Below are 27,891 nucleotides of genomic sequence, written 5' to 3' on the forward strand. Positions count from 1 at the left end.
GGTCCCGCAGCAGCAGCCCCCCCGGCGCGGCGCTGAGCCCGGGCAGGGGCTGGGCGGCCGGCGAGCCGGAGAAGGAGGCAGGCGTCGGAGGAAAGCGCTGGGGGCAGGAGACAGGGGCCACCCCGAGCAACCTGCGCGGGTCCCGGGCAGCCAGGGGAAGGAGAAGCCAGGACAGAGCTGCGCCCCTCGCCTTGTTTAGGGGCGCAGCCCCGCTCCCCGTCTCCCCTGCTTGCCGGAGCGCAGTGTCCCCCGCTCCAGGGGCGCATCCACCGGCGCCCGCCCATGCGGCGCGCCGCTGCCCCGGGAAGGTCGCGGTAGCTCCCCGCGATGGAAGTTTTCCTCTGCCCCGCTTGTCGGTTTGTCCTGTGGGACCCGGTGACCGTCTCCTGCGGCCACTCTTTCTGCAAGCGGTGCCTGGGCGACGCGCTGCCCTCCCGCTGCCTTCTGTGCCGGGGGAGGTTGAAACTCCTGGGCTTGAGGGCTGTTCAGGGCAACGTCCTGCTGGGCAGCCTGCTGGAGAAGTGCCTGGACCGGGACACCAAGCTGGCCCGGCTGCAAAGCCACCTGCAAGATCTGCTCAGGAGCCGCGACTACAGGGCCGCCCTGAGGGCAACCCAGAAGGGGCTCGAACTGGGTAAGCGTGGCGGGGGGGTCAAGGGTCTGGGGGTGGTGGGGAGGGAGGCTGGTCAACGTCTGGATCCAGGCACCCAAACAAAGCGAACCCCCACCCGTTCCTGGTTATGTAACTTCTCGCCAGGCGCGCCTGCTTCTGAGGCGGCACCGTCTCTCTCGTTATCAGTTTCCCGTCAATAAAGAGCCGCTTTATTAGCTGAGATGGGAACCCCACCATCAGAGCTCCGCGCACGACGCTGTGCCTTCGCCCGGTGTCACCCACCGATGCAGCTGAAGCCAACCTCATTTTCACCAGGCTTGCGCAGATGAAGGGCTTAATTCCTCCCCACCCCACCCCGCAGGACTTTCAAAAGGGCACTTTTATTATCATCTGTACCAAAGCTCCAAAGTTCAGATAGCGACAGCCCTCTGCTTGTCATGCAGTTGCCGATATTTTCTTTTGCAAGCCCTGCGCCCTGTTTACGTTATTCACCTGCACGTATATAGCTTCCCTCCAGGCGTGTGAGCAGTCATTGCTCTTCCTTCAGGGGCATCTTCTTCAGCAGGGCGAAGGGTACAGTTGCTGGGGCAAATTCTGCTGTCAGCCACTAGTCCAAAGGGTTTTATGTGTGTAAATGGCAGCGGAATCGGAGCCATTATTTACGGGGGGGGGGGGGGGGGCTGTGAGTTTATGAGAGGATGGGAGGGGAACAGCTGGTTTAGAAGTTGGAAGACCAGTAGCTGCAGAGTGCTCACATCCAGCGGTGTGTCAGTCCCAGAGGAAGTTCTTTGCCCAACTTTGCTGGTCACAGGGGCTGGAGCCATTTGGAAAAAGGCTATGAAGATGGAAAATCATCAGCAGGGTTGTGAGACCATCGCCCTGTATCCACCCACAGTTACACCTGTCTGAGTCACCGCTGCCTCTTGGGAGAGTACAGCCATGGCAAAGACTCTTAGCCAAGGGTTGGCTAATTCTCTACTCTCCCAGGTCTCCAAGGGCCAGGGCTGGATCCTGCAGTCTTCTTTTAGGATTGACCTCCAGGGGAAGTTTGCCGGCAGGATCAGGCCCTGTATTTTCTGATCATAGGAGGGAATGTGGATTGCTCCTAGGACAGGAACAATACTGAGTACCACTTAGCGTTTAGCTAGAGTTTTGCATTTCCAGTGCATGGCACAAATATTGATTCATTAATCACCATAGTACCAGCACCTGGGAATGCAGTGTTTCTATGTAACTAATTTGCTGATGGCTAATAAATCCTCACTGTGTCCTGAGCAGATCCTTTTATCCAACATATTAACAAAAGGCATGCATCACTTTTCAGCATCACCATTGCTTGATCAACAGTCTTGAAGCAAATGCATGCCGGTGTGTTAATTAACATTTTCATTACTGTTTTATTTTACATCATGGGATTCCTGCAAAAGAAATGTAAGAAAAATGTTCAAAGTTCCAAATCCTTGTTACACTATATGTGTGCTCCAAAGGTTCTTGGTTCTATGCTTACCATCTCCCCAACTTGTCTTTATTCTTATCATTTGAATTGCTGTTGCACCAGTCTCCTGGTGCTCGGCGTTGTACAAACATAGAGAAAATATTCAATCCCTGCCCAGAAGAACTTCCCATCTTGGTCATGGATACTGCCTGTCTATAAACAACATTTTAAAAAATTGTATTATTTTCAAGGGAAATGAAAAAGCACTTTGCAGTTAACCAAAGGCAGTGCTTTGTTAATCCATCAGTTGCCTTATGTCACTTTTGCCAATGAGCTAGTATATCAGTGGGAATCGTGGACCTCTCCTTAACTTATAGTGGCAATCAAGATTATGAAATACCATTAGGCAACAACCACAGACGTAAAACAGAACATTCACAAAAAGAACATCTAGCCAGATCTTGAACTTTCCCCTGCAAGCTCAAGTTCACATGTGTCTCGATGCACGTGGCAAATAAACACGATCTGTAGGCATCATTAAACCTGTGAATACTAATGGCCATGGCATTCTGTCTTTACACACACATGAAGGGGACAGGTGAAGTAGTGCAAAATAGTCACACCCTAGCTCTTCCCCTCTGGATTCTGAGCTCCGCTCAGGCCCCAAATGAAAAATGAGTTGTGATTTCACCGTGGTTTCCATTTCTCGTCTTAACAAGACACACTGCACAGCTCAGTTTGGTTGGCAGTCCTGGCTCAAAGACTAGCATTGGGAGGAGGGGCTGCATCTCCTTCTATTATATATATAGTACTATCACCCGGGAGAGGAGACCCAGTCAGAGATCAGAGCCCTGTTGTGCTAGGCACCGAGCAGATAAGTAAGGAAAGGCAACTGCTACTCTAGAGAGCTCATTCTCCAGGATTATGACAAGACACAACAGGTGCATCCAATGAAGTGAGCTGTAGCTCACGAAAGCTTATGCTCAAATAAATTGGTTAGTCTCTAAGGTGCCACAAGTACTCCTTTTCTTTTTGCGAATACAGACTAACACGGCTGTTACTCTGAAACAGGTGGATAAAGAGACACATGGGGATGTGGGCAAGGTTACAGTAAAGACAGGTATGTTTGCATGAATAAATAGTCTCATTGGCCATCACAGTCACAGCTGTCTGCCCGCCAGGACTGCGGCTCATTGGCAGAACTGTATCAGAGCCTAGGCCTGGAACGGCAGAGGATTCAGGTACACTGGCAGTGTTGTGTGCTTGGGAAACGTACCTAGCAAACCAAGCCCAAATCCGCTGCACACCCCAAACACCCTCAGGCTTCTACAGAGCAATCCACCAGAGCATATGTTCAGAGCGCTTACGATTGTTTTATTATGGAGAAGAGAGCGCTGCTAACATTTCAGCAGCGTGTCTTCTTCAGAGCGGTTTTGCTAGAATCTCTTATCTGTAGTTAAATTACTATAACTGCTTGGAAAGCGTTTCCAGTTTGTTGCTCAATTTTAGCCCAAGGCCCTTTTCCTCTTTGGCTACAGAGCAGTCCTTGGCTGAGTTTTCTTAGAGCTTAGAGTGGGAGTTTAACACTCACATCAAGCAGCAGATTTTTGCCCCCCTTAGTCATAAAATCATAGAATCACCAAAATGTAGGACTGGAAGGGACCTCGAGAAGTCGTCAAGTCCAGCTTCCTGTACTAAGGCAGGGCCAAATAAACCCAGACCGTCCCTCTCTAACCTATTCTTAAAAGCTTGCCATGATGGGGATTTTACAACCTCTCTTGGATGCCTATTCCAGAACTTAACTACCTTTATAGTTAGAGAGTTTTCCTAATACCTAACCTGAAGCTACAGATTAACATCACTTCTTATCCTGCCTTCAGTGGACATGGAGAACATTTGATCACCATCCTCCTTAGAACAGCCCTTCACACATATGAAGACTGTCATCAGTTCCCTCCTCTGTCTTCTTTTCTCAAGACTATTCTTTGTCCACAAATGAATTTCCAGAGGTGGATGCCTGGCCACTGCGTTTCTGTTCACTCAGAAGGACGCGCCTGCCCTTGTTATAGCTTGGTTCTGGGTCTCTGCTGTCAAGCTCTCACTTTAACGCACCAGGGCAGCCCAAACGAAACCCACCCGAGTAAACCCCCTGCAGGGTGACGGCTTCCCCAGCACAAACACGGAGGCGATGTTATCGAGCTGGCCTTTCCTCACATTCCGAAGTTAGCATCTGGAGTGCTCGGGGAGATGAGCCTTCCTGGGAATGCTGGAGAGCCAGCAGTATAATTAGTATTTTCTCTCTCTAATCTGCTGTGCATTGCCAGCTGTGGATTACAGAGATGGGCAGGGGGTTCACAGCCAGGCTTTCTCATTGATTAAGCTTGTACCCATCAGCAGTCATGTAACATTCTCACGAGGAGTGACTGAAAGAGAGAAAAAGAAAAGGAGGACTTGTGGCACCCTAGAGACTAACCAATTTATTTGAGCATAAGCTTTTGTGAGCTACAGCTCACTTCATCGGATGCATTCAGCTGTAGCTCACGAAAGCTTATGCTCAAATAAATTGGTTAGTCTCTAAGGTGCCACAAGTCCTCCTTTTCTTTTTGTGAATACAGACTAACACGGCTGCTACTCTGAAACCTGAAAGGGAGAAAATATTCATAGACAGACTGCTTGGCCAGGAAAATTACCAGCACACTGGGGGATAGGTGGCCCCCTCTGCAAATTAATATATGGTATGACCAGTTGACCCAGGGAGCCTTTTAGCTACAAGTCATCGGCTGAAATCCAGCCTAGGTCAGTAGGGTCTGAAAGTAATATCATCTTATGCTTATCCGGTAACCTCTATGAAATTAGAATTGGGGGTGTTAGTGAACAAGTGGCCATGTGACATCAGCAGTCCCCCTGGAATCCACAGTGGAAGTGCTGGAAGAAAGGCAAACCTTAGAGGTGATCCCACCAGGTCAGTGGATGAGGCCCAGTGTAAGCGTCTGTCCAGGAGCTAGCAGAGGTCTGTAGAATGGGCACTATGGCACCTTTCGTTGGTACTAAAGCGGGGAACTTCGAAGGTGCCCAACTGCAATTAATCTGTCATTGGGAACTGAATTCCTCGCTCCCGTAGGCTGCTTTGGGGAATCTCAGTCTAAATTTATACTTGAAAACATAGAGCCAGAACCTCAGCAGGTGTAAATTGGTGTAGATGCATTGAATTTATGCTGATTTACACCAGCTGGGAATCTGGCCAATAAGGGATACAGATTCCCTCTCTTTGTTCCATATTCCTCCTCCATCCATCTTCCTTGACATGGAAATCGCAAACACTTGGTCAGACGGACCTAGTGGCTGTCTCGTGTCCCTGCAGCCTATGGGTCCTCAGCCAACATGTTGTTTTGGAATGTCTCACAGCAGCATCGCTCAGTGACTCACAGCAGACGCCCCTGGGCCTTCTATGGCAACAGCCCACCACAGGGACTATTTATATTCTTTCTCCAGCCACAGAAGCACAGCTGTGTCCCAAAAGACTGCTCCTGGATGTCTGGAGAACAGCCCCTTTCCCTACCTCACCCCCCCAACCTTGAACCAATAGGTCCTGTTCTTGAAAGGCAGCTCTAATATGCATGGTCAGATTCCACTCAGTTGAGGTCTTGCTAAGAGATTGGGTACATCAGGATAAATTGGAATGAAGGGAAATTGAAGGCTGGATATTTGGGGTGGGAAAGGGGAATCCCTAGGTTTCATAGATTGTTGAATAGTCTCTGAAGGGATGCTGGCTGTGATTCAGCCTTATTACACCAAGCACCTGAGATTAAAAACCAGGGAGCAGTTCAGCATTAGCAAGGAAAGGGACTAGATGAAATGGAAGCTCTGATTTCCTGTCTCTAAGCAGTCTGATTTGTAACTGATTGCTCTGCTTGTTATTCTGTCCTTTTCCCATAGCCTGTGTCTGGCTCATCTATTCGGGAGAGAGATTGTCTCTTACTCTGTGTTTTTACAGCACCAAGCACAGTGGGGCCCCAATCTTTGCTGGTCCTTAGGCATTACGATAATATACATGATTCATTATTCTAAGGGTGGGTAGTTTACTTGGGATACCCTAAGTAAGTAGAACTGGTCAAAAACTTTCAGTTGGAAAACAGTTTTCTTCATGTTTTATGTATCATTTTCATTTTTTACTGATCAGTTTTCAGTTTGTTTTCTTTTGTTTTTGACGCTTGTACCACTCTGGATCGGACCAATTCACCACGCGCCAGGCTTCTGCAAAAAATCAGAAGTACACCCTAAATGAAAAGTGTCTATTTCAAAATTGAAAAAAAAATCATTTTTGAGAAATTTCCAAACCATGGGAATATAGTAATGCAGATAAAAGAAATCCTTGTAAATATTTGTGGATCAAAAATGAAAAACTGGGCCCATTTGGAAACCCAGCAGAATTAAAACAGCTTTGAAAATTTCAGAGTTTTCATGAATTAAGGTCTGGAATTATATAGTCTTTAGCTTTGTTGACCAACTCTAGTTTAATCGTAGCCTGCTTTTGCATTACCAGTTCCTGTTATAAAATATTGACATCTGTGACTCACGTCAGACTGGATCATCTAGTTAGCTGGATAAGATCTCTTAGTCATGTGCCTGATGTGAATATTCTACTCTGAGAGTGCTAACCTGCATATTCATTGCCTTATGGACTCTTCTGCATCCTGGCCTGAAATTAAGTCATTAACAAAAAATAATTAGGGCCAACAGTGTGAATTTAGTGGTGACAGAATCATGGCGTAAATTGATCAGAATGCAAATGCAAGTGTATGTGATAACATAGCGCAAGTCTCACCGATTTGGCATACAATGAGTGTGCAAAACAGTTGTCACAACTGTTTTATCCTGTTGGCTGGCTTTCCTTCTACACCCTCTCCTCCGCGCTCCGATGTGCAAGCTGTGCTTATTTTGCCTTGTTCATCCAATGCCAAGTCAGTGCAAGTTACACTACTTACCCCTGACACCTGTTTTCTGATGTTGTACACCCCCCTTCCTCCCAGTTGCATTTGTCCAGGAGATTTCCATAGGACTTGCACCTGTTTGCACTAGGTCAGAATGTGGCTTGCCGTGTATAGGAGATCCTGAGTGCAGACCTTGTATTAACGGCACTGAGGGCTTCTGCCTGCAGCTCCTGATGATGTTTCGCTGAGGCTGTGCCGGTCGGAGGTGTATGTGGCCCTGCAGCAGTATTCAGAGGCGCTGGAGGATTTGGAGGTGGTGTGCCGGAGTGAGCCAGAAGAGTTTGAGGTGCGTCAGTGCATGGCTAGTGGGTTTGTTCTGCTACAAGAAGGTGGATGGGGCACTTGCTGTGGGCTACAACGGCTCCTTGAAACAAAATGTGGTGCAAAATGTTGAGCTTGAGCTTGGGGCTGTAGCCATCTGCTCACAGGGACAGGGGGATTTCATTCCTGGGACGGTTAGAACTCTAAATAGGGGGTTAAAAATGCTGGCGAGCTCTCCCTCCCCGCTTCTCCAGAGGGCTTCATTTGGCCCCACGCATCTCCCTGATCTTGTTTTGCCACACTTCTATGAACCCCTGCCCTGCCCCGGAGAGAGTTAGAGCTGTCCAAAGGAGATGGGGAGGGGGTCCTACAAATATTTAAGAGCAAAATTTGAATCTGTTATCAAACAGGATGCACCTAGCAACTTATCTGCTGGTGCATGAGGATTCAGCGCTGGGACTCAGAACTCACAGAATATCAGGGTTGGAATGGACCTCAAGAGGTCTTCTAGTCCAACCGCTGTTCAAAGCGGAACCAATCCCCAATTTTTGCCCCAAATCGCCCCCTCAAGGATTGAACTCACAGCCCTGGGTTTAGCAGGTCAATGCTCAAACCACTGAGCTATCCCTCCCCTTCTCCAGCTGTTGCAGTTTTAGAGGGTCTTCTCCATTAAGCCTCTTCCCCCCTCCAGCTCCAGGGTGCTTTGCCTTTTGGCCGCTCTTCCTGAAATTCATGGGCAGATCAGCATCCCATGAGTCTTAGGGCCTGATCCCATGCCTGTTATAAAAATTGAGACTCTTTCCATTGACTCTAATGGGTATTGGATCAAGCATTAACTTGCTAGACTATCAAGCGCACACCATTTGTTTTGTGCATTGCAATGCTCCACCACGATGCGACACCTCTGTGTTGTCATGTGATGCTGTAAACTATCGAGCCTTTGAGGACAGACGCTCACAGGTGGGAACACTTCCCTCATCCCTTCTCTTGGGAAATCAGATGGCGTTTTCCAAGGTGCTTTTGGCAGGAAGTTCATCCCTTATATAGTTAGTGTTGCAAAGGCATAAGGGGACCAGGCCATTTTTTGTTACCGCTGGCACAGCTGTTGTTCCCTTGTATGTTGCCAGGCAAAATAGAGTTGTTTTCTCTATGGTGAGATCTCCTGTAGCTCACTAAATGCTGGAAGTAGGTGCTTTCTTCTTGGCTTTCCCCCCACAGGCCAGGTACAACAGGATATTTGCTAGACAAGCCCAGTATAAAAGGAGTTATATGCATGGCTCCCTCCCACCTCCAGCGCCCTGCTAGAGATTTCAGGCCAGACCTTGAAGGGGAAAGGCAGCTCGGTCTCCAGCCTGCCTGCTTAAACTGAGCTGGCTGATTATGCCAGACTATGGGCCCATGGTTTCTTTATGACACAGGCTCTTGTTCACCATGGGTGGAGCTGACCTCTTTTTCTTTGGCCCTCGTTCAGCGTCTGTGAGCAAGGGAGTAGCATGGCCTTTTACATAATATGACAGTGACAAATGTTCATGCCGTTTGATTTTTCTGAGCTCACTTGCCCAGGTTTTGGAGAGATCTGGTTTCTCTGTGTGTGTTTGCACAGTGTGGGCTGGATTCTCTGTGGCGTTGTGGCCCCTTTATACTTCTCCAGCTACACAAGGGCAGCCAGATCTCCCCATGAGGGAGTACTCTCAGCATAAGTGAGTCCCCATGGGAAGAGCGGGCATGGCTGGCTCTGTGCTGTATTCCCTTGCAGCCCACTGTGTACCAGGGGCACATCAAGGAAAAGAGAGAGCATGGCTGGAGTGAACTGGAGGTTTGGGGGCTGTGGGCAATCGGATGTAAATTACAGCAGCCTTGAGGTTGCTCTAATTTACACTGGGGACTGAGCACAAAGGTGTCTTTGTCCCCTCATTTTCTGCACTGAGCATTGCTTGGCTGGAGTGCACCATGTGGTGCTATGTCTTTAATGGCTGTACTAATACAAATTATACAGAAAGATGAGAGGATTTTTCTTTTCAGTGTCACAAATTTTCTTTGGACTCCAAAACTGCCAAATTTCCACCCAGATGCAAATATCTTACCCTCAGCTCAGGTTAATTTGGAGCCAGGTCCCGGCAGTGCAGGGGAAATGCAATAGCCACTAAGGGGTTTCTTCTAGCCTTCCTTGGCCTATAGTTTGGAAAACTTTCATGGTGGCCCTTCCCTGTGTCCCTGGGGGATGTCTGGGAAAGGGACAGCTTGCAGAGAGCAGCAACAGAGATCTAGAGAGTGGATGGGAAAATGTGCTCATTGTGCAGAGGATCCAACCTTTGAATGCCACCACCTTCCAGCAGCCCTGGTGCAGCTGGTTACCAAGCCGGGCTCATGGTCCATTGCTAATGCTGAACTCACGCGCTTGCTCTCTACACAGTCATCGGGTGTGTCTTGCTTGGAAGCACATTAACCAAATTAAGTGACAAGTTGCAAATATTGAATGTTGAACCCCGCTGCCAGTCTGGGGCTCCGTCGGGGGCCCCTGTAAATGTAAGATTTACTCCTGGCATGTGAAACCTTAAATTAATGAAGACTTGGCCCGCCACTTCTCAAAGGTTGCTGACCCCTGTTTTAGCACCACAGAACAAACACTCGTGTGTGAGCTTAAAGAGTAAAGTTATGAGCCAGCAGCAGTAGTAGGTCGCTATCCTATAGAAAACCAGCCATATCATGCAGTACCCATGTTGGCAGTGTGTTAAAAACACAGCCTCCAAAACATTCCGTACTGCTCAGCGGGACTAGCTGCCTTCTTGTCTCTTCCATCTGTAATTTCTGTGATTCTTGGAGACAGCAGCAGTACGGAGTTCACATTTCTCCACACACAGCTTTTTATGACATTCATGGGATTCATAGCTCAGTTCATGGGGCTTCTCAGAGGGAAGCCGAAGTGGCCATTTGGGGTTTCTTTTAGGGGGTTCCGCAAGGTCTGCGTTGGTAGGCAAACTTATATTAATGCTGCCTGTTGAGCAGATATAATGAGGACTTGGGTTCCTAGGGCTGCCAAGCTCGCGCCTCTCAGAGGCATGAGGTTCCCTTTAAAAGAAAACAACCAGCTGGTGACTAATCCGGACGGGGAATCTGTATGGCTCGGTCCTATTTGCTTTGCTCCTCTGCAGGGTTATTTCAGGAAAGGAAAGGTGCTGCTGGAGATGGGGCAGAAGTCCGACGCCTTGCTGCAGTTCCACCATTGCCTTGCACTGAATCCCAGCTTCCCTGCCGCTCAGCGCGAGATGGAAAAGGTGAGTGTGCCCCGGGGCCTTTCAGCCAAGAGCCAGGCCCCACTTTAAACCTGTCGACTTCCCCAGGAGGTAGAAATCTGGGCATGGATTTCAGTGCCCTCGAATAGAGCGATGAGGTGCTCCTTCCCTCCCGGAGACTGGGCATCCTGCTCCACCGAGTCGCTAACCCTGCCAGCGTGGGAGTGAGGAATAGTCTCTTCCTGAGGGCAACTATGAACAGGCTTCCTTCCCCTCACCCCCCACCTTCCCCAGGCAAAAGCCTTGCAGTTTTCCTGTCCAGAAAACTGCCTCTCGAGCCGCAGCTCCAAGTCTCTGGCCTGGCAATGCTTAGCGGAGGCACTGCACCCAGGCTGGTTAAAAAAGAGCAGTCAAGCCAGCCCGGAGTGCGGGGATCTCAGTGCAGATCCTGTTTGGCCGGTGTCCCTCCCCTTACAGAAATCACCATGACCTTTGGCACCGCTTGCTACCCCTGGCATGCTTCCATGGGCACAGAGACGTTTCCTCCATCCGAGTCCAAGGCGAGGAACACGGTTGTGGGTGGAGCGGTTTGCCCTGCACCTGCCCGTGTTGTACCAGTTTTGTTGGCAAAGTCCCCACGGCTGTTAATCACCACCGTCGTATTCGCTGTCTTCTACCGCCCTTTCTTCCCGGCTCACTGCGCTGCCCAGGCATTAGTGTGGCAATGGGTAGAACTGGTGTGTCATTGCAGCAGGAAACCAGGATTCTGTCCAGAGGCTTTGAAGATAAGAAATTGGGCTTGGATCTTCATCTCTACCCTGTCCTATAGCCATCAGGCATGGCTGGAGTTTGGTCCTGCCTAGCTTCTAGAATATAGAGGGTTGTGAGGGGAGGAGGGACGACAGAGGGCGTTGAGGGCTTAGACTTTTCCACCCCAATCTAGAATCCACATTCCACCTTATGGTGTGCTTTCCCTGCACCAAACGTGTGACGTGACTCCTCTGCCTGCAGCTCCTCACGCAGGATGACTCCCCGCTGCCCGGCACTGTTGTGGAACTACTGAGTGCTGCCAGCCTGGACTTTAAAAGCTCCAGCTCAGGGAAGGAAGGAGCAGGCCCTCTGCTAAGGCCCTCTGCGGCAGGAGAGTGTGGGCAGGTGAGGAGGCCTGTTGGGCCTGCTATGGTTATGCGTGCAGGTGCAAAGATCAGGTGAAGATAGTCACTCAGAGGGATGGGTGTGTGTAACCAAGAGCACTGACGTGTCTTTCTCTGGGATTGGGAAGGGGGTGAAGGAAAGACGGAGGGAGTTGCAGCTAGCAGAGATTCAGCACCGCAAAGGGGTGAACAGGGTGGGTTGAACACCGGGAAAGCGATACCCCCGCATCTCGTGAAGGGATTGGGCAGGTATGAGAACACGCCCATTTTCCAGATTTTTCCCCCCTGCTGTGTTTTTGGTAAGCAAAATATTTCCAAACTGATCTCAGGCAACAAAAGATGTGACAGCAAATTCCCCCCTCCCCCCCGTGTTTCATTTTTCGAGGAAAAAAAGGGAGGGGGGATTTTTTGTTGAAAAGCTTTACGTGAGGAAAAATTCAGGCCAGCTCTCTTAATGAAAGCTCCTCTCCTATTGTTACTTTACCCTCTCTGGGAGACCCCGCCAGGTGAGGAGGGACGTGGAGACGGGGGAGTGTGGGTTCAGCCATACCCAGGGAGTGGGCGGAGCTTGGAGAGAGTTGGCCCATGTTTTAAGCACAACACTGGCCATCCTCTGCATGCATGATAGGTGCCCCGGTTGGATAACAAGGGGACGGCATCTTTGTTCTCCTCTGTAATGTGTGTGTGTTTCTCCTCTGTAGTGTGGGTGTAAAATCCTTCCCTGGGAGCTCCCATGCCCAGCATGAGTGGAAAATCCTTCCCCCTTGTGACTCAGTAGTGCAGACGTGTCTATGGGGAATGCAGGAGAGGCAGGGGTATCAGGCTTGACTTTTTATTTTTTGTGATCCAGGATCCAGAGAGAGAGACGGAGGATGGGAAGGGGGAAGCTTTGTCTGAACTTAGCCAGTTGGAGCCTCAAATTCCCCAGCAGCCTGCCTGGTGGTTGAGGAGAAGGAAAGACTCAGGGACTTCGACAGAGAAGCAAGAGGGGAGATCATTAGGTAGGAGGCCTTGCAGACACCTGGAAGCCCATCGAAATGCCGCAAGTGTGTGTGTCACCCTGTCCTCCATTGCAGGAGAAGTTTGCAGCCTCTCTCTTGGCATTGGGACCTACGGTGGATAGGGCTTAATATTCATGGAGAGTAGAAGAGTCTCAGTGGTTGTGGAAACCCAACATTTCTTAATGAGGCTTTGTCAGTCTCCTCTAGAGTGTGTCCCCTCACCAAGCCGGGTAGAGAAGTCTACTCCAGAGACTTCTGACTGTATGTGGTCAAACTCCACCCTAGAGTCACACCTTCTCAGACTCCTCATCATAGGAAGTACAGAGCAGAAGGCCATGACCTGAACTGGACAGTGTCTATCCCCCTCACCTGGTCTCGTAGGCTGGGGGGACTGGCTTGGGGTATTTGGATTCAGGTTGGAGTTGTATTTGGAAGTACAGCATCATGTGGTTGTGAATTCCATCCCATCCCATTTGTACTGTGAATTCCCTTCTTCCAGCAGATGTGCTTCCAGCATATTTAGCAGGGTGATTTCCCCATGCATACTCTCACTTAGAAAGGCAGCTGTTAATGCCTGCTCCAGTTACAGTGTGTCCTCCACATAGACAGGCTTAAAAGACAAGTGCAGTTACTTTGCTCTCAAACCAGAAGCCTACAGAAGTCTGTGGAAATATTCCCAATATCTTCCAGGGGCTTTGGATCAGGCCCTCCATTCCGGAGTGAGAAACACTTCCTGTCCTGTACACACGGGGGGAAAATGTTTTTCCAAAGTATGAACTTGGCCTTAGCTTTGGGCATGATGACTGCCACGACACACACATGCAATTAGATAACGCTACCTAGCACTTTGGCTTTTCCTCTTCAAAGCATTGTCTGGGTAGTAACGACTTACACCTCACACCACCCGTGGGAGGCAGAGAATTAGTTTCATTCTCCAAATGGGCAAACAGACCTAGAGGGATGAAATGACTCACTCAGGCCATGCAGAATGACTCACTCAGCGGCAGGGCAGAAATGATTGCTCCTGGTCTTACGCTTGCTTCACTAGACTTGAGATCCAGGCCACACTGCCTGCTAAAATGTTACATTTGAAATCCACCCGGCTGAAACCCTGTGGCTGTATGCTGCAGGAGGGCAGATGAGGTGATCACAGAGGTTCCTTCTGTCCTTAAATCTATGAAAACCCCCAAGCGTTTCTCAGAGGGCATCACTCATTCCTCTGCTTCTAGGTATCGGGGAGGAAACAGCAGGAGCAAAATCTAGCCATCGCCACGAGCCAGAGCTAAGGGACCTACTGAGCGTGTCTGACCTGGAGTGCTCCCTCTGCATACGGTGAGTCACCAAACGGCTTTTGCCGAGCTGGGGGCACAGTTTGCTGGCCCAGACCTTTTGCTCACATCTTGCTGCTAAATTTTTCATGCCCAAGCGCAGGCAAAGCTAAACGAGGGACGCACGATAAAGCGCGCAGGACACGGATAACAATGTGTGGTCGGTCCCTTTGATGTCGATAACAGAGTCCGTTACCACCAACTCGTAAGTCAGCATTCCTAGTGCACTCTGTGTGATTCACTGTAATGAAAACACTAGGCACCCGTAGGCTGAGGGCCATGTGATTGAGTGAGTTGATAGCGAAACCAAGTGAAACTTGCCAAAGGGTGTGTTAAAATTAACTTCATTATCCACTTAACTCTTTGAGTACCTGGAACCCTTACACAGCTGTCCTCCTCCCCGCTCCTGAAGGCTCATGTGCGCGCAACAAGAAGACAAAGACGTTTGTACATTGCAGCCTGGGCCTGAGGCCGCTCCTAACCCTTTCCCTGCTCCTAGTAGCTACACGGGGGGGGTTCAGCCAGCGAATGGGCACCGTGGGAAATGTACCACCCACACTGTAAATGAACTGAGGAGGGTGGAGTTAAACTAGGGGTGAATTTGGCCCAATGTACCTGAAAATCGCCAGTCGTTTAATCCCAGGACTGTTTTTTGAGGAGGGGAATGAGGCATGTACAAGTGTCCAGAAGCCCAAACTGTAATGGAGAGAGAGAAGCCAGGAGAGAAATGTTAGCCCAATGATTGGCGCTTCCATTGGGCAGCACGTCCTGGCCTGTTAACATCTTCTCCAAGCAGCGGGCACTGGTCCAGGGCTCTCTGCTCTATGTCCCTCTTTGGTCCCTACTCTCTTGCTGGCCCATGACCTCTCTCCCTTCCCTGGGTTTGTCCCAAATAATCTGTTACTCTTCATGTCTGGGTGGACCCTCCCCTCCTCCGGGGGAAGGCTTTTGGGGCCATTTGGTGGGACCCTGCCACCTGCTACGGAAAGTCACATAGGCCAGTCATTAGCGCTCTCTGGGCGAGGAGATCGCTGGGAACGCTCTGGAGGCAGCATGCTTGGCCTTCGTCAGTGCTGGTGGGATGTAGCGTCTTTCATTGCCTAATGCTGACCGCCCCGGTTGCCTCCAGAGGAAACCCCTGCCCTGCCTCTAGGCAGGTGCAGGGACGAGACAGCGTGTGTGGGATCACCAGGACTCCAGCAGGGATGCTGTGGGGCTGATCTCCGAGGTTTTAGTGGTTTAACTCCATCGATCGGAGCCCAGGCTGCCGATCAGGGGAAGTTTCAGAGTAACAGCCGTGTTAGTCTGTATTCGCAAAAAGAAAAGGAGGACTTGTGGCACCTTAGAGACTAACCAATTTATCTGAGCATAAGCTTTCGGTGATTTATACTTCTGATTAAGCAGTAAGCCAGCATCACAGACAGGCTTCACACTGGAGCATTCAGCTAACTAAGCAGCAGGCCAAGGTGGGCATGTTCCCTCACAAACGGCTGGCCTCTCCCAGCCGCGAGAAAGGAGATCTGGGACATGGCTTGCCCCTGCAACAAGGAAAAGTGGTACATGCGGCCTTTTCTCCGAGTTGGGTCTGACTGTGTTCTGGCTCAGTGGAGCTACCCTTAATGCCCACCAGCAGGGACGGGAGGAGAACTAGGCCTTGTGCTTGGGTATGTTGGCCAGCAGCAGACAGGACCTGAACAAACAGCTCTGCCAGGGCTCCTCAGTCCTGACCTTAAACCTGCTGCTCCCTCCTCAGGCCTCTGTTTAGCAGAGACCTATGGCCGCACTGCGCTCAGGCAACTTGTCCCTGAGCCATGGCCCCCGTGACCACCCTGGGACTTCAGATCAGCCTCTGAACCCAGGAGCAGTGGCTTGAAGCGCTAATCCCTCTGGATGACCCAGTCCTGGTCTGCAGCTCAAGGGCTGGTTATTTTTTAAGCCTGAGTTCCCTCGATTAAAAATAATAATGCGATTAATCCATTAGTGTAGACGTCAGTTCGATGAGAGGAAATGGTCTGTGCGAGCCAAGATGCTGCACAGAGCTGGGGCCTCCTGGCAAATTGACTGGCAAGTGCTGGCAAGTTCTGGGAATAACTTGCTAGGCTGGCTGCTCCTGGCGAAGGGGAGATGGCCATGTGAGCGGAGATGTTCAGTGATGTGTGAGGCTCTGGGGCAAAGTCACTGAGTGTCATGGGGTCACGTGTCTTCCAAACACTAGTCATACTCAGCTGCACATTTCCTTTACAGTCAGTTGCCTGCCAGGAGGCTTGGCTGTTAGGGGAGTGAGCACCAGGTGCAGGAGAGCTGACTTGCATTGTAAGATGGAGGTGCTGGGCAGGTGTCAGAGGGTGAATTCTCTGTCTATGGTAATTCTATGGTTCAATTTGCCATAGCCTCTGGCTGCCTGACCCTCTTAAGCTATGTATCCTCCCAGCACCCCTGTGAGGGAGGGAAGGGCTGTTAGTCCTGTTTTACAGATGGGCACCTGAAGCAGATAGACTGACTGTGAGTCTGTGCTTCCCCCTGTTCAGCCCCTTCCTTCATGGACCATGGAGGGAATGGGATTGTCTGCATTGCCTTCAGCATGCTCATAACACGTTTAGCTCTACAGTATGATAATGACTGTTGTCTAACCTCATGCTTCAGGGCTTCAGCCAGTCACTTGCTGGGGTCAGGAAGGAATCCCCACCCCCAACATACACTTTGAATTTTTTCCCCCCCAACTTCCTCTGAAGCATCAGAGATGAGCCACAGCTAGAGACATGATACTGGTTGGGGTGGACCAGTGCTCTGAGCTGGTACAGAGAATCGTCTGTCTTAGAGGCCTGGCTGGTGGGTCTAGCTCCTATGCTCAAGGTCTAACTGGTCGCTATAGTCAGGGTCAGGATGGAATCTGCCCCCACTGGCTGGCTGGGACCTTGGGAGTTTTTCACTTTCTTCCGCAAATGAGGCCTGGCTCCCCTCCTGGGATCACAAAGCTCTGTCTCACCTACTCAGTTCCCTGCCATTGCAGGGCATCAGTGGGATCTCTGTCTCACTTGTACTTGATACCTGTGGTACACAGCAGTTTAGTCTCCTGAGGTTTGAAATGCTTGAGTTTAAGTGAAGTCACTGGGCTCGACATAGCGGGATTTGGGTGCAGGTTAATAGCCTGTGATACAGGGGCGGTCAGACTAGATCTAATGGTCCCTTCTGGGTTTATGAGACTCACCCAAGAGGTCTATGGCAGGGCAGTGCTTGAACCCAGGTGTCCGCTAGTGCTCTAACCAGTGGCCATCCTTCTGCTCTAGCTCTAAGAGCTCCCCCCTGCCCCCCAGCAGTGAGAGTAATTCATAGAACAAACTAACAAGCAGATCCCCAGTAAAGTGCTCGTCCCCTTTCTGGGGTGTAAGCACGGCAACACAGTCTCCTCTCCTGTTGGCTCCGGCCTCCGCCAGGTCCCCAGTAAAGCATCCTGACAGGTTGCATAGCCGGTGAGTCCTAGGTGCCATAGGGCACAGCTGGAGCTGTTAAGAGCGCGGTGGGTCCTTCGTGAGCTCTGGCCACAGAGAGACATGTGTCAGTGGCGGGCAAGATGCACCCTGCCCCCTAACACCCTGGTCACGTGGCACCCAGAGTGTGGTAACTCCATCTGCCACGGGCTGCCCGCAAAGCCGTGCCCTTGCTTTGGTTCAGACTGCAGCAGCTCAAAGTGTGCGTCCGCGAGCCTCCCACACGTCCTTCGCACTGGCTGCCCAGAGAGCACACATGCTTTGCTGGCTTACGAAACCTTAACTAGACTGGGACCCAGCTACCTGGGGGGCCTGCTCTCTGCTTCTCTCCGTCCTGGGCTTTCGGCTCTTCTAAGGCCAAATCATGGCTTGTAACTCCACGCACCCCTCTTCCACCCTCCTGCCTTCGGTTTGCTCAACCTTGTGCCTGTGGTTCTGCAGGATGTTTTTTGAGCCAGTGACCACGCCCTGCGGCCACACCTTCTGCAAGGAGTGCCTGGAGCGCTGTCTGGACCACAGGCCCAACTGCCCACTGTGCAAACAGAGCCTGAGAGAGGTAAGAGGAAGCCTCTGGTGACTCTGTGGGTTGGAGCAGAAGGGAGATCGGAGCACTGCTGTTAACACGCTCCAGCTGTAAAAGCAGCAGGCCTGGAAGCAATATTGGCCAAACTAGGAGGGTATAAGACTAGGACTGTGCTGTACATTGGCAAGCACTGTTCTCTACCAGATGGGGTACTGGGTCTGCTCATGTATGTGTGATCGTATAATGCTTTTTCACACAACATGCAATTAGACTGTGGAACTCATTGCCACAAGACTAGTTGAGGCCAAGAATTTAGCTAGATTCACAGAGGAACTGCACATTTATATACATCTAGGGTTATAATAGTGAAGGCTAACAAAAATGGAAGGGGATTAAACCCTCATGCCTCAGGGATTAAGGGAATCTCTAACTAACAGGGATTAAGAGGAGACCATCACAAAGCAGATTATCTCAGGGTGTTCTTGAAGCTTCCTCTGAAGCATCTGATATTGGCCACTGTCAGAGACAGGATACTAGACTAAATGGACCATAGGTCTGATCCAGTCTGGCAATTCCTTTCCTATAACACCTAATCCTATTACACCTGTGGGAAACCCTCCTATAGCTGGAATGGGAGGGGCCTACATCACTGGGAGAAGAAGATTGTGGGCTCTCTCCTTCCCATTCTTTGATCTGAAATGGCCTTTGGCTCCATGAGGGGTGGGGATAGTTCCCAGCTTCAGTTGGGCCCCTGCACTACCGTGAATGTTTTTGACCAAGGTTATACTTCTTTCTCTTTCCCTCTCTTCCAGTATTTGAAGGCTGGGAAGTACAACCCCACCGTCCTGCTGGTGGAGATCATGGCGGCCACCTTTCCCTCGCAGCTGGCAGACAGGAAACGGGTGCATGAGGCTGAGATGGCAGAGCTCTCAAAGTAAACAAAGAACATCTTCAATATATGTGTGTGGGTGTGTTTGTGGGGAGAGGGGCGGGAGAGCGAGTGTACGTGCCTGTACCATAATGTGGACAGGGGAGACCTTCAGTCTCAAAGGGCCCTTCAGAGAACAGAGAGGATCCCACTGAGAAGCTGCTACCTGGTGGGTTGGTGGGGTTCTCTCCACTGGGCCTCCATATCAGATCAGCTGGATGGCTTCATTGGCAGAGTTATAGCCCCCTGGATGATCTGAGGCGATGATTTATTATTCTGCAAGGCCAGAGCATTGTTTCTTCATGCATCCCTTGCCTCTTGGTGGAATGCAGTATTAAAGAGCAGGTTTGTGAGACTGGTCAGGTCCTGCTAAGTATAAATTGACTCCTTGAGACTGATGAGACTTGGTGTCCTATGCTTTTCCATGTGCTGCTCTTGCCACGTCCACACGGAAAAGGGGTGAAGTTTCAAAGCAGTGACCAAGAATTTCTTTCCTGTCATCCCCTTCCCTGCAGCCTGACCAAGAACATCCCCATCTTTGTGTGCACCATGTCTTTCCCGGGCATCTCGTGCCCGCTGCACGTCTTCGAACCTCGCTACCGTCTCATGATGCGGAGGTGCCAGGAGACCGGCACGAAGATGTTTGGCATGTGTATGTATGAGAGTGGGAAGAGGTGAGCCATGGACCAAGGCACCAACTGCAGCTGCATTCTCATCTCTCCATCTGTGACCCCCTCCTCCCACTACCTATGCTTCATCCTCTCAGACCTATCGACTGCCCCATTTTTTGCTGTAGACATGTCAATTCCTGTGTCTTTATCTTCCAAAATAGTAGCTGTCAGTCTAGGGGCCCTGTGATGTCCACGGGGGGCCACTGTCAATGCTGGAAGAAAGATGGTCCAGTGGTTAGGGCCAGGTACAGCAGTGCTGTGGTCTACAGCTCTTCCAGCATTTCTGTTGGAAACCCCCGTTAGGAGAATGATCCACATGAAGGGAGTTTGGAGGGTGGGGAAAGGAAGCTGCACAGATCCTCCAAGAGGCACCCCTCTAGTTCCTTTCAGAACAGCACTGACAGGCTCCAAAAGGCAAAACCCCTCTCCCCTGGTGGGAAGATGGTGGGCTGCCCACCTGGGTCACAAGGGTCAAAGATGCTCAGGGCTCCGGCAATGATATGCAAGAGCCCTGAGTAAAATATATCCATAGTTACCGGTTGCGTAGCTTGGACATAATTCAGTGTCCTGGACACTGGAGGAATCACTCCCTTGCAGATGTATGTGGCTTAGTGGAGGGTTTTACAGATTGACAGGGAACTTCTCTGTGTGTAGGGCCTTCATCCAGCCAGTTACTGGGGCTTTTTCTTCCTTTTTTTGTGGAAAGACGCTCTCGCATTGCTCTCACGCCTAAGCTCCTTCCCTCTCCTCCTCATACTCCCCTCTCATCTGCTCCAGTTTTGCGGACTACGGCTGCATGTTGGAGATTCAGCACATGGAGTTCTTGGCCGACGGGCGATCCCTGGTGGACACGATAGGAAGGCGTCGGTTCCGGGTGCTGAGGCGGGGACACAGGGACGGTTACAACACTGCTGATATTGAGTACCTGGAGGACGAGAAGGTGAGAGCAGCCCGTAGGGCTGCTGTATAAATGCACAGCAGGGGCAGTAGCAGTCATTCAGCGGGGCAGACCACCGGTTGAAATGGGGCTACCCCAGAACGGTGAATTCTGGCGCATGGGAACGTTCTCTCCAGGCGCGTTTCTGGGGCTCAGAATTTCCGTTCGCTCCAGCCATCTGCTGCCGGCTCATCCCTTGGTGCTTTATAATCTCTACTTCCCAGGCTTAGAGCGTGCGGGGGTTTCCAAGAACGGACTTCAGCCGTTTCACCCATGTTGACCTCCTTGCACCCAACGCCTAACTGGCTGCCCCCACCTCTGTGCTGCAGGCCAGGTTCGTCATGGAGGGCATCCCTTCCCCCCGCTGGCCGAATAGCTCGCCAGTGCACTGGTGGTGTTGAACGAGGAACTGGTGCTGTGCACATGGGATCGGCCCCCTCCGCGAGTGAGCTGACCCAGGCCAACTTCTGCTGGTCGCAGCCTTTCGAGGAGCCACTAAATGGACACAGTGCTGTGGGGGCGGGTGGCTGGGATGACAGCAGTGTCATGCTGGGTTGGCACTGCCTGCTGCAGAGAGGAACCTCACCCGTGCTCGCACTGCTCCTGCATGTACTATGTTACTGAACCAGTTTATCTAAAATCCCTGTATTGCTTTCTTCTCCTCTCCTGTCTTCACCACTCCTGCACTGTCTCCTTCCAACTCCCTTCCCCTGATCTCTCACCCCCTCACCGGGTGCTCCCCATCACTCTTCCTTTCATTCTGCTTTCATCTCCCCACCGGCCAGGTGGAAGGGGAAGAGCTGGCCGAGCTGCACCGTCTGCACGAGTGCACCTACCAGCAGGCGCAGAAGTTTTGTGAACACGGGGATGCTGCCTTGAGGCAGATTCTGATGCACCGCGGCCCCCTGCCTGAGAAGGAAGAGGACATCCAGGTAATGAGGGAGTTGCTGGTGAGGCGCCTCTGGGATGGCTGCCTTCTTAGAAATAAACTTACAGATTCCACAGATGCAATGGCCAGAAAGGGTCCTTGTGAGCTCTAACCTGAGCTCCTGCATCACCTGGAGCCCCGTGGTGGAAGTAGAGCATGCATTTAGAAAGACATCCAGGCTTGATCTCCAAGCGGAGGAGGATCCGCCGTGTCCCTTGAGGAGCTGGTGCAGTCGTTCATTACCCTCACTGTTAAAAATTTGCATCTGATTTCCAGCTTGAATGTAGCTGACTTCAGCTTGCAGCCACTGGATCCCACGATGCCTCTGTCTGCTAGATTAAAGACCTCTCATAGCAGAGAGATTCCTGTGTAGGCACTTAGAGACTGTCATGAAATTGCTCCTGGGTGAGCTCCTTTACTCTCTCATCATGAGGGGTTCTCCCAAACTTGAATCACTCTTGCAGATCAACTCTGTACCCTCTCTGATTTTTCAAAATCGAACAGGCACCAAGCAGAAGTCCATCATTACAAAATAAAAGGCCCGGATGTCCAGGGCAGGAGCAGCAAAAGGCACTGCAGGTCGAGAGTGAGGTGCCTTGGTGGAGCAGTGTGTGGGGAGCCCAGGACTGGACCATCAGGGCTTTCTGCAGGCCACACCATCGTACATTAGCAGACCTGGGGGGAAAGGGGGTGGAGTTTGCACTCCACGCTACTGAGCAACTGGGCTGGCTATTTTCTGCCCAAATGTATGTTTGTTTGTAAAAGTGCCAATTGGGGATCAAAGCCCCATTGTGCTAGGTGCTGCAGCTTGTCCCTGCCCCAAAGAGCAATGTATTACTCTCTCCTTTTTAAAACAAGAACAGGTTTGAGGACAGTGATAGGGTCACAGGGGAAACTGAGGTATTCTGCATGCCAAGATGAATTGCTAGGGGAACCTACTATGATCTCATGGCTAAACCCTGCAAGGGGTCTGAGTTGGAGCAGGGAGGGCAGGGGGAGGTCCTTTCAGCGGATATATCTCAATCCCAGGTGCACGACCATGAGTTTTCACGGGCACTGTCCTGGTGAATATGTCAACCGTGAGACCCATTTGCCTGGTTTTAGAGTATATGCTGTGGGACGAACCAGTCCCCACAAAGCTCTTGCTGTTTGGCGGGGACCCTAGAGGGGACAAATAAGGCAACGTGGTCTGCCTCGCGTAGTAGTTGCTCCTATTGCTATTTTGAGAGGGTTTCCCTTGCTCAGCATAATTTTTAGTGCCGGTTTGTGACCCTCTGCTATCTAACAGGCGGCCCACAGATATTTTTAAACTGTTCCTGGAATCAAAATAAAAAAGGTAAATATTTGCGGCTCCTTCAAGGAAATGGCATTTCTGGCTAGGGACGAGGTGCCCAAAGGGCTGGATCCGACTCGCTTGTCACATTCTTCTGATGGATTCAGACTCTGCAGACAGAAGCTTTCCTTTTCTTAAGCGAGTACATTTCTACTGGTTGCAAAGATTCTCTTCTGAATGTGACTGGACTTTACGCTGCTTTAGACAGCCTGAAACTAGAGGCAGGCCCTGTCCTCATTCCCCCGAGTGGGGTATTTTCTCTTAAACCTGGTTACATTTTAAAGAGCATTTTTTTCAGATTACTTAGGTGCCCAACTGCGCACCTAAATGGCATGAATAGGTGCTGCAGTGCTGCATTCAGATCCAGGAGCTGCATGTGCCCAAACAAAGGGCAAACAAAGGGTCCTAAAGATACCCTGGGTAAGGCTTTCCCCACTGAGAACTGCCGTAGGCCAGTGGTTCTCTAAGCCGGCCCGCTGCTTGTTCAGGGAAAGCCCCTGGCGGGCCGGGCCGGTTTGTTTACCTGCCGCGTCCACAGGTTCGGCCGATTGCGGCTCCCACTGGCCGCCGTTCGCTGCTCCAGGCCAATGGGGGCTGTGGGAAGCGGCGGGGGCCAAGGGATGTGCTGGCTGCCCTTCCCGCAGCCCCCATTGGCCTGGAGCGGCGAACCGCGGCCAGTGGGAGCCGTGATCGGCTGAACCGGCGAACGCGGCAGGTAAACAAACCGACCCGGCCCGCCAGGGGCTTTCCCTGAACAAGCAGCGGGCCGGCTTTGAGAACCACTGCTGTAGGCAACACTCTCCTTTCTGCAAAAGCCACTGGACACAGTGCACACTGCTGTGGGGTAGCCCCAGTGGGGCTGTGTGGATATAACAGAGGAGAGGATCTGGCCCCCTGGTCAGCAAAGCAAGGAGCCATCTGAAGACCCAGAAAGCGGTGTTTTGAGTAAGGAATTGCCATGTTTGCAGCCCCTTTTCTGGCCATAGCTGCACTCTGGAGCACCGTGTGGTATATATGTCTGAGTCTTTCAATTCTGGAGCCTGGTTCTGTTCTGCAATGGGCCTGGCCCTTGACGGGTAACTAAGATGTCCAAGTGGACATCTGACTAACAATGGTCTGACGGGGCGATCCTGTCCACCAGGGGCATAATGCCTCCTACAGGATATCCCACAGGTCCCAGGCCCTACTGCCTGGGCTTGTGTCAAGCTCCCATCCTCTTTCTGAACTGCAGCTTTCTTCTCTCTCTTCTAGGCCACCAAAGATGGACCAGCTTGGTGTTGGTGGCTTATTTCCATCTTGCCCCTGGACCCATCTGACCAGCTCTGGCTCTTTGCCACTACCTCGCTGCGGGCCCGCCTCACTCAGCTGAAGCACATCCTGACCGGCATCCTGCAGCACCGTGATTACGGCCACCAACTCGCAGACATCCGCCCGAGAGGCAGAATCTAAAATCTGGGGCGTTGCCGGTGCCTTGGCCAATTTGCTCAGCACTTTCTTTGGGAGGGCCGGGGATGGAGATGTCACCGGTTTTATTTCTGTATTTGGCCTCCATGTTTTTATTGTCTTTTCATCCGCACACCGACCTTAGCAACTGGCCGCGCACAAGCCTCTCTGGCAAACAGAGCTGGCAATGGCATGCAGAGGCAGCTAGAGTCCTTGATCCATTAGTGATACCACCGCCGTCCATGCAGTCTTGATAAGCTGCTTAGGGGATTTAGGAGCATCTCAGTAGGTCTAAGGAAGGCAGCAAGTCTGAAGGTGGGGCCAGGCTAAGGACACTGGCTTGCCTCTATGAGCCAAAGCCACATGCCAAGCTATTTTGGTATCGAGAAATCTCTCTCGAGGGCAACCAGAAATAAATGCCAGGTGTCGCATCGTTTTGGGCTCTTCCACGATCAGGGTCACTAGTGTTTGCTAGTTTGTCCCAGTCTCTGCACGCTAGGTGAGGAAAAGGGGTTTTAAATGAGTGGAAGAGTTGTAACGGGAGGGGGGAGGTTTCAGTAGCTTCCCGTGAGTTAGAGTTGCTGTCTTTAATCATGAGTTTGATCTGATAGTCCATAAAAAAAAGAGTTAAGTTAAATTAATTAAATTAAATGAAATAATCTGATCTTCTCAGGTCAGCTTCTAACAGCTGCTTATGTCCAAAAATCCCGAAAGAGAAGTTGCTATTTTAATATATCCAGTTCAGTATGTTTCCGTCTTTCAGGTTTGCTTCCTTCTCTGCTTTTGTTTGGGTGTCTTAATTTGCAGGAAGCTTCTGCCCCACATTCAGTCTGGCAATGCTAAGAGATGTTGCTGCGTTGCTCTCCTAATGGTCAGCCACCTGCTTCTCATGGACTCAGAGACTTTAAGACCAGATGGGACCATTGTGATCATCTAGTCTGACCTCCTGCACATTGCAGGCCATAGACCCTCAACCGCCCACTCCTGTCACACATAACCTCTGGCTGAGTTATTGACGTCCTCAAATCATGGTTTAAAGGCTTCAAGTTTCAGAGAATCCACCATTTACAGTAGGTTAAACCTGCAAGTGATCCCTGCCCCATGCTGCAGAGGAAGGCAAAAAACCTCCCGGGGTCTCTGCCAATCTGACCTGGGGGAAAATTCTTTTCCGACTGCAACTATGGCTATCAGTTAGACCCTGAACATGTGGGTGAGACCCACCAGTAGACACGTGGGAAAGAATTCTTTATAGTAACTCAGAGACCTTCCCATGTAGTTTATATCTGCTGCAAGAGGAATGCCATGGAATGAGGAAGGCAGGGAGAGTTTGTTCAGATTAGAGATGTGCCAAAGAGGCCGCGGTTGGATCTGGATTGAGTTTAAAATGGGATTCTGCTTCTGGGCCAGCTCATTAAGCTTTGGGTTTGAAGGCACCAAAATCTCAGGCAATTTGGCCCACAAATGATTTTATGAGATTTCCGTCATCTTGGGCGATGGAAATCTTGTGAGATCAGCATTTCTCGTGATATTTCTGCCATTTTGGGCTGAAAGCTTTTGTCCTTAGATTTTGGCTGCAGTTTGAACCGAGATCAGAAGATGAGGTCCTTCCAGTTTTGGATGCAACCTTCAGATGAAACTGATAGAGACAGGTTTGGGGCTGGGGCTTCAAATCTAAATGTCCATAAATTCAGAATGGTTCGGATGAGTGGATCTGGGATTCTTCTGGCTAATGATGGGCCTGTGATGCTAAGGTTGAGCTGGATCTAAACTTCTCCGTAGCAGGAGAGCAAGAGTCTGAGTGCCTCTAACTAGTTTCGCCTTGTCACTGAATACAATGGAATGAGATGAAAGGTGGAGGAAATGAGGGTGAGCTAGGACTTTGTGGCTGCTTTTCTGCAGATTATCTAGACTTGGTAGTTTTCTCTCCCAACAAGAAGATTATTTCTATGGGGCTGGGTTTAATTTTATTTAGTTCTTTATTTAAAAAATAATCAGTTATTCGCTGGGTTACAGATTTGCCAGGATTGTAGCCCTGCCTGTCCCATCTCTCCCAACTACTATCGGGGGACTCCATGTGCTATCAGGAGAGGCCAGTCTAGGCCATGCTGGAGCAAGGTAGAGGAGCTCTTCCTCTCTTTTCTTTTTGTCTCTTTTTGCACCACATCCTCAGCTACTCCCATTTACACCAGCAGAGTATCTGGCGTATGAGCTTGGATCTAGAATGGTTCAGGTGATCATCTCTCACTGTGTTCGGTATTATTTGTACCATGTAGGAAAGGATTGAGAATCTCCAGCCCCCCTGCCTGCTCCACCCCGATCCCCTCAGCTAGTTCAAGCACCTCTGCTCACCCCCACCACCCTTCCTCCCCCACCCTCCAACGTTGGAGGTTTGATTCCCTACTTCCCGACAAAGTGCCTTGCTTGGGGGATGACAATCCAGATAAACTGAGGCCTGCAGTTCCTGAGAAGCTAAAGACAGAATGGGGTGGCTGGTAAGGATGGGTCAAAGCTGGATTTTTGTCTTCACCCCTGGACTTGGCCTTTCCCTCTCCTGCTTTGCACCTGTTACTACAGCACTGGGCCCATGGTGATCCCCAAAGGCGACCGTAGTGGTGGGACAACTGGGGGTGAGGGGCTCTGGCTGCCTGGCCTGTGTGGGAATCCCCGGAGTTTTGGGTAGAACGACAGCAGGGGTGTCCATACAGAGGGGCTGCAGTGTATTACAGAAGGGATTGGCTGCTGCTAGGAATGGAAATATGAAAGGGGTTTGAAAGCCAATGACAAACACACAGTTTTCTCTCCACTGAACTTTGGGAAGTGCCTTTATTTTATTTGTGGTGGGCGCAACCAGTTCGCCAAGCTGATCAGAAGGCCTGCAGATTCGACTGGCCGCAGATTCGACTGGCCAGCATTGTTCACCCTACACCTTGTTCATCCCCCGGGACCCACCTGGTTTGCTGTCATGCTTATTCTGGCAGCACAGATAAGATGTGATGGGGGCAGTGTCTGGAAGTTGCTGCTAAGACTTTCCCATTTAGCAGTAGTGATCTAGCTTAGCAGTTGGCAAGCCCCATGGAGGGTGACCACCGGAGCCACTTCTCCTTCCATGTCCGCGTCTGGTAGAGACTCATTGGAATCGCTCCAGTTTGCTTGGAGTCCATTTGGATTTTTATGAGCAGATTTTTCCTCTTTGAACAAAACTCTCCGTATTGTCAAAGAAATAAAGGAGAGTGTTTTGTGTTGTGCCTGTTTGAACACTGACTGGGTTGGTTTGATTCCTTCCCGTGAGTCCCGCTCAACCAAAGCTTGAGCAGAAGCCCTCATGTGGCAACTGGGCCTTGGCAGACACGTGGAGTGGTAATGCCCCTGCCCTAAGACATTCACAGTCTGGGTTAGACACAGCACTGGCAGGAGAGAGGATTGGGGTGGAAGGCTGAGCGAGGAAGACCTGGGAGGAGGCTAGGGAGTGAGGTTGGTGCAGTGGAGGAGGTGTGAAGACTTGTATACAGGGAGAGCTATAAACACTCTGGGAGCTGATTGTATCTTGGGCTCCGTTCAGCTGCGGCTCCTCTGAGGGAGGTGGCTGCTGGGAAATGGGGGGCGTTCCACTGATTCCAACCAAGG

The 27,891-nt window shown here is 50.8% G+C and overlaps 1 protein-coding gene across 1 annotated transcript; it reads left to right on the forward strand.

Annotated features, from left to right (window-relative positions):
* LOC311524537 (LON peptidase N-terminal domain and RING finger protein 1-like) lies at positions 1 to 27,510 on the forward strand. The gene is made up of 12 exons (XM_084635709.1): positions 1 to 634; positions 7,207 to 7,325; positions 10,453 to 10,575; positions 11,545 to 11,688; positions 12,538 to 12,688; positions 13,918 to 14,020; positions 17,946 to 18,060; positions 18,840 to 18,961; positions 19,471 to 19,629; positions 20,404 to 20,566; positions 21,349 to 21,495; positions 24,076 to 27,510. The coding sequence occupies exons 1-12, from the start codon at positions 328 to 330 to the stop codon at positions 24,271 to 24,273; spliced, it is 1,851 nt and encodes a 616-aa protein (XP_084491835.1). The 5' UTR covers positions 1 to 327; the 3' UTR covers positions 24,274 to 27,510.
* Positions 27,511 to 27,891: the final 381 nt, after the last annotated feature.

Source organism: Lepidochelys olivacea (genome assembly GCF_965140295.1).
Source record: "Lepidochelys olivacea isolate rLepOli2 genome assembly, chromosome: 8".
Taxonomy (NCBI): Eukaryota; Metazoa; Chordata; order Testudines; family Cheloniidae; genus Lepidochelys; species Lepidochelys olivacea.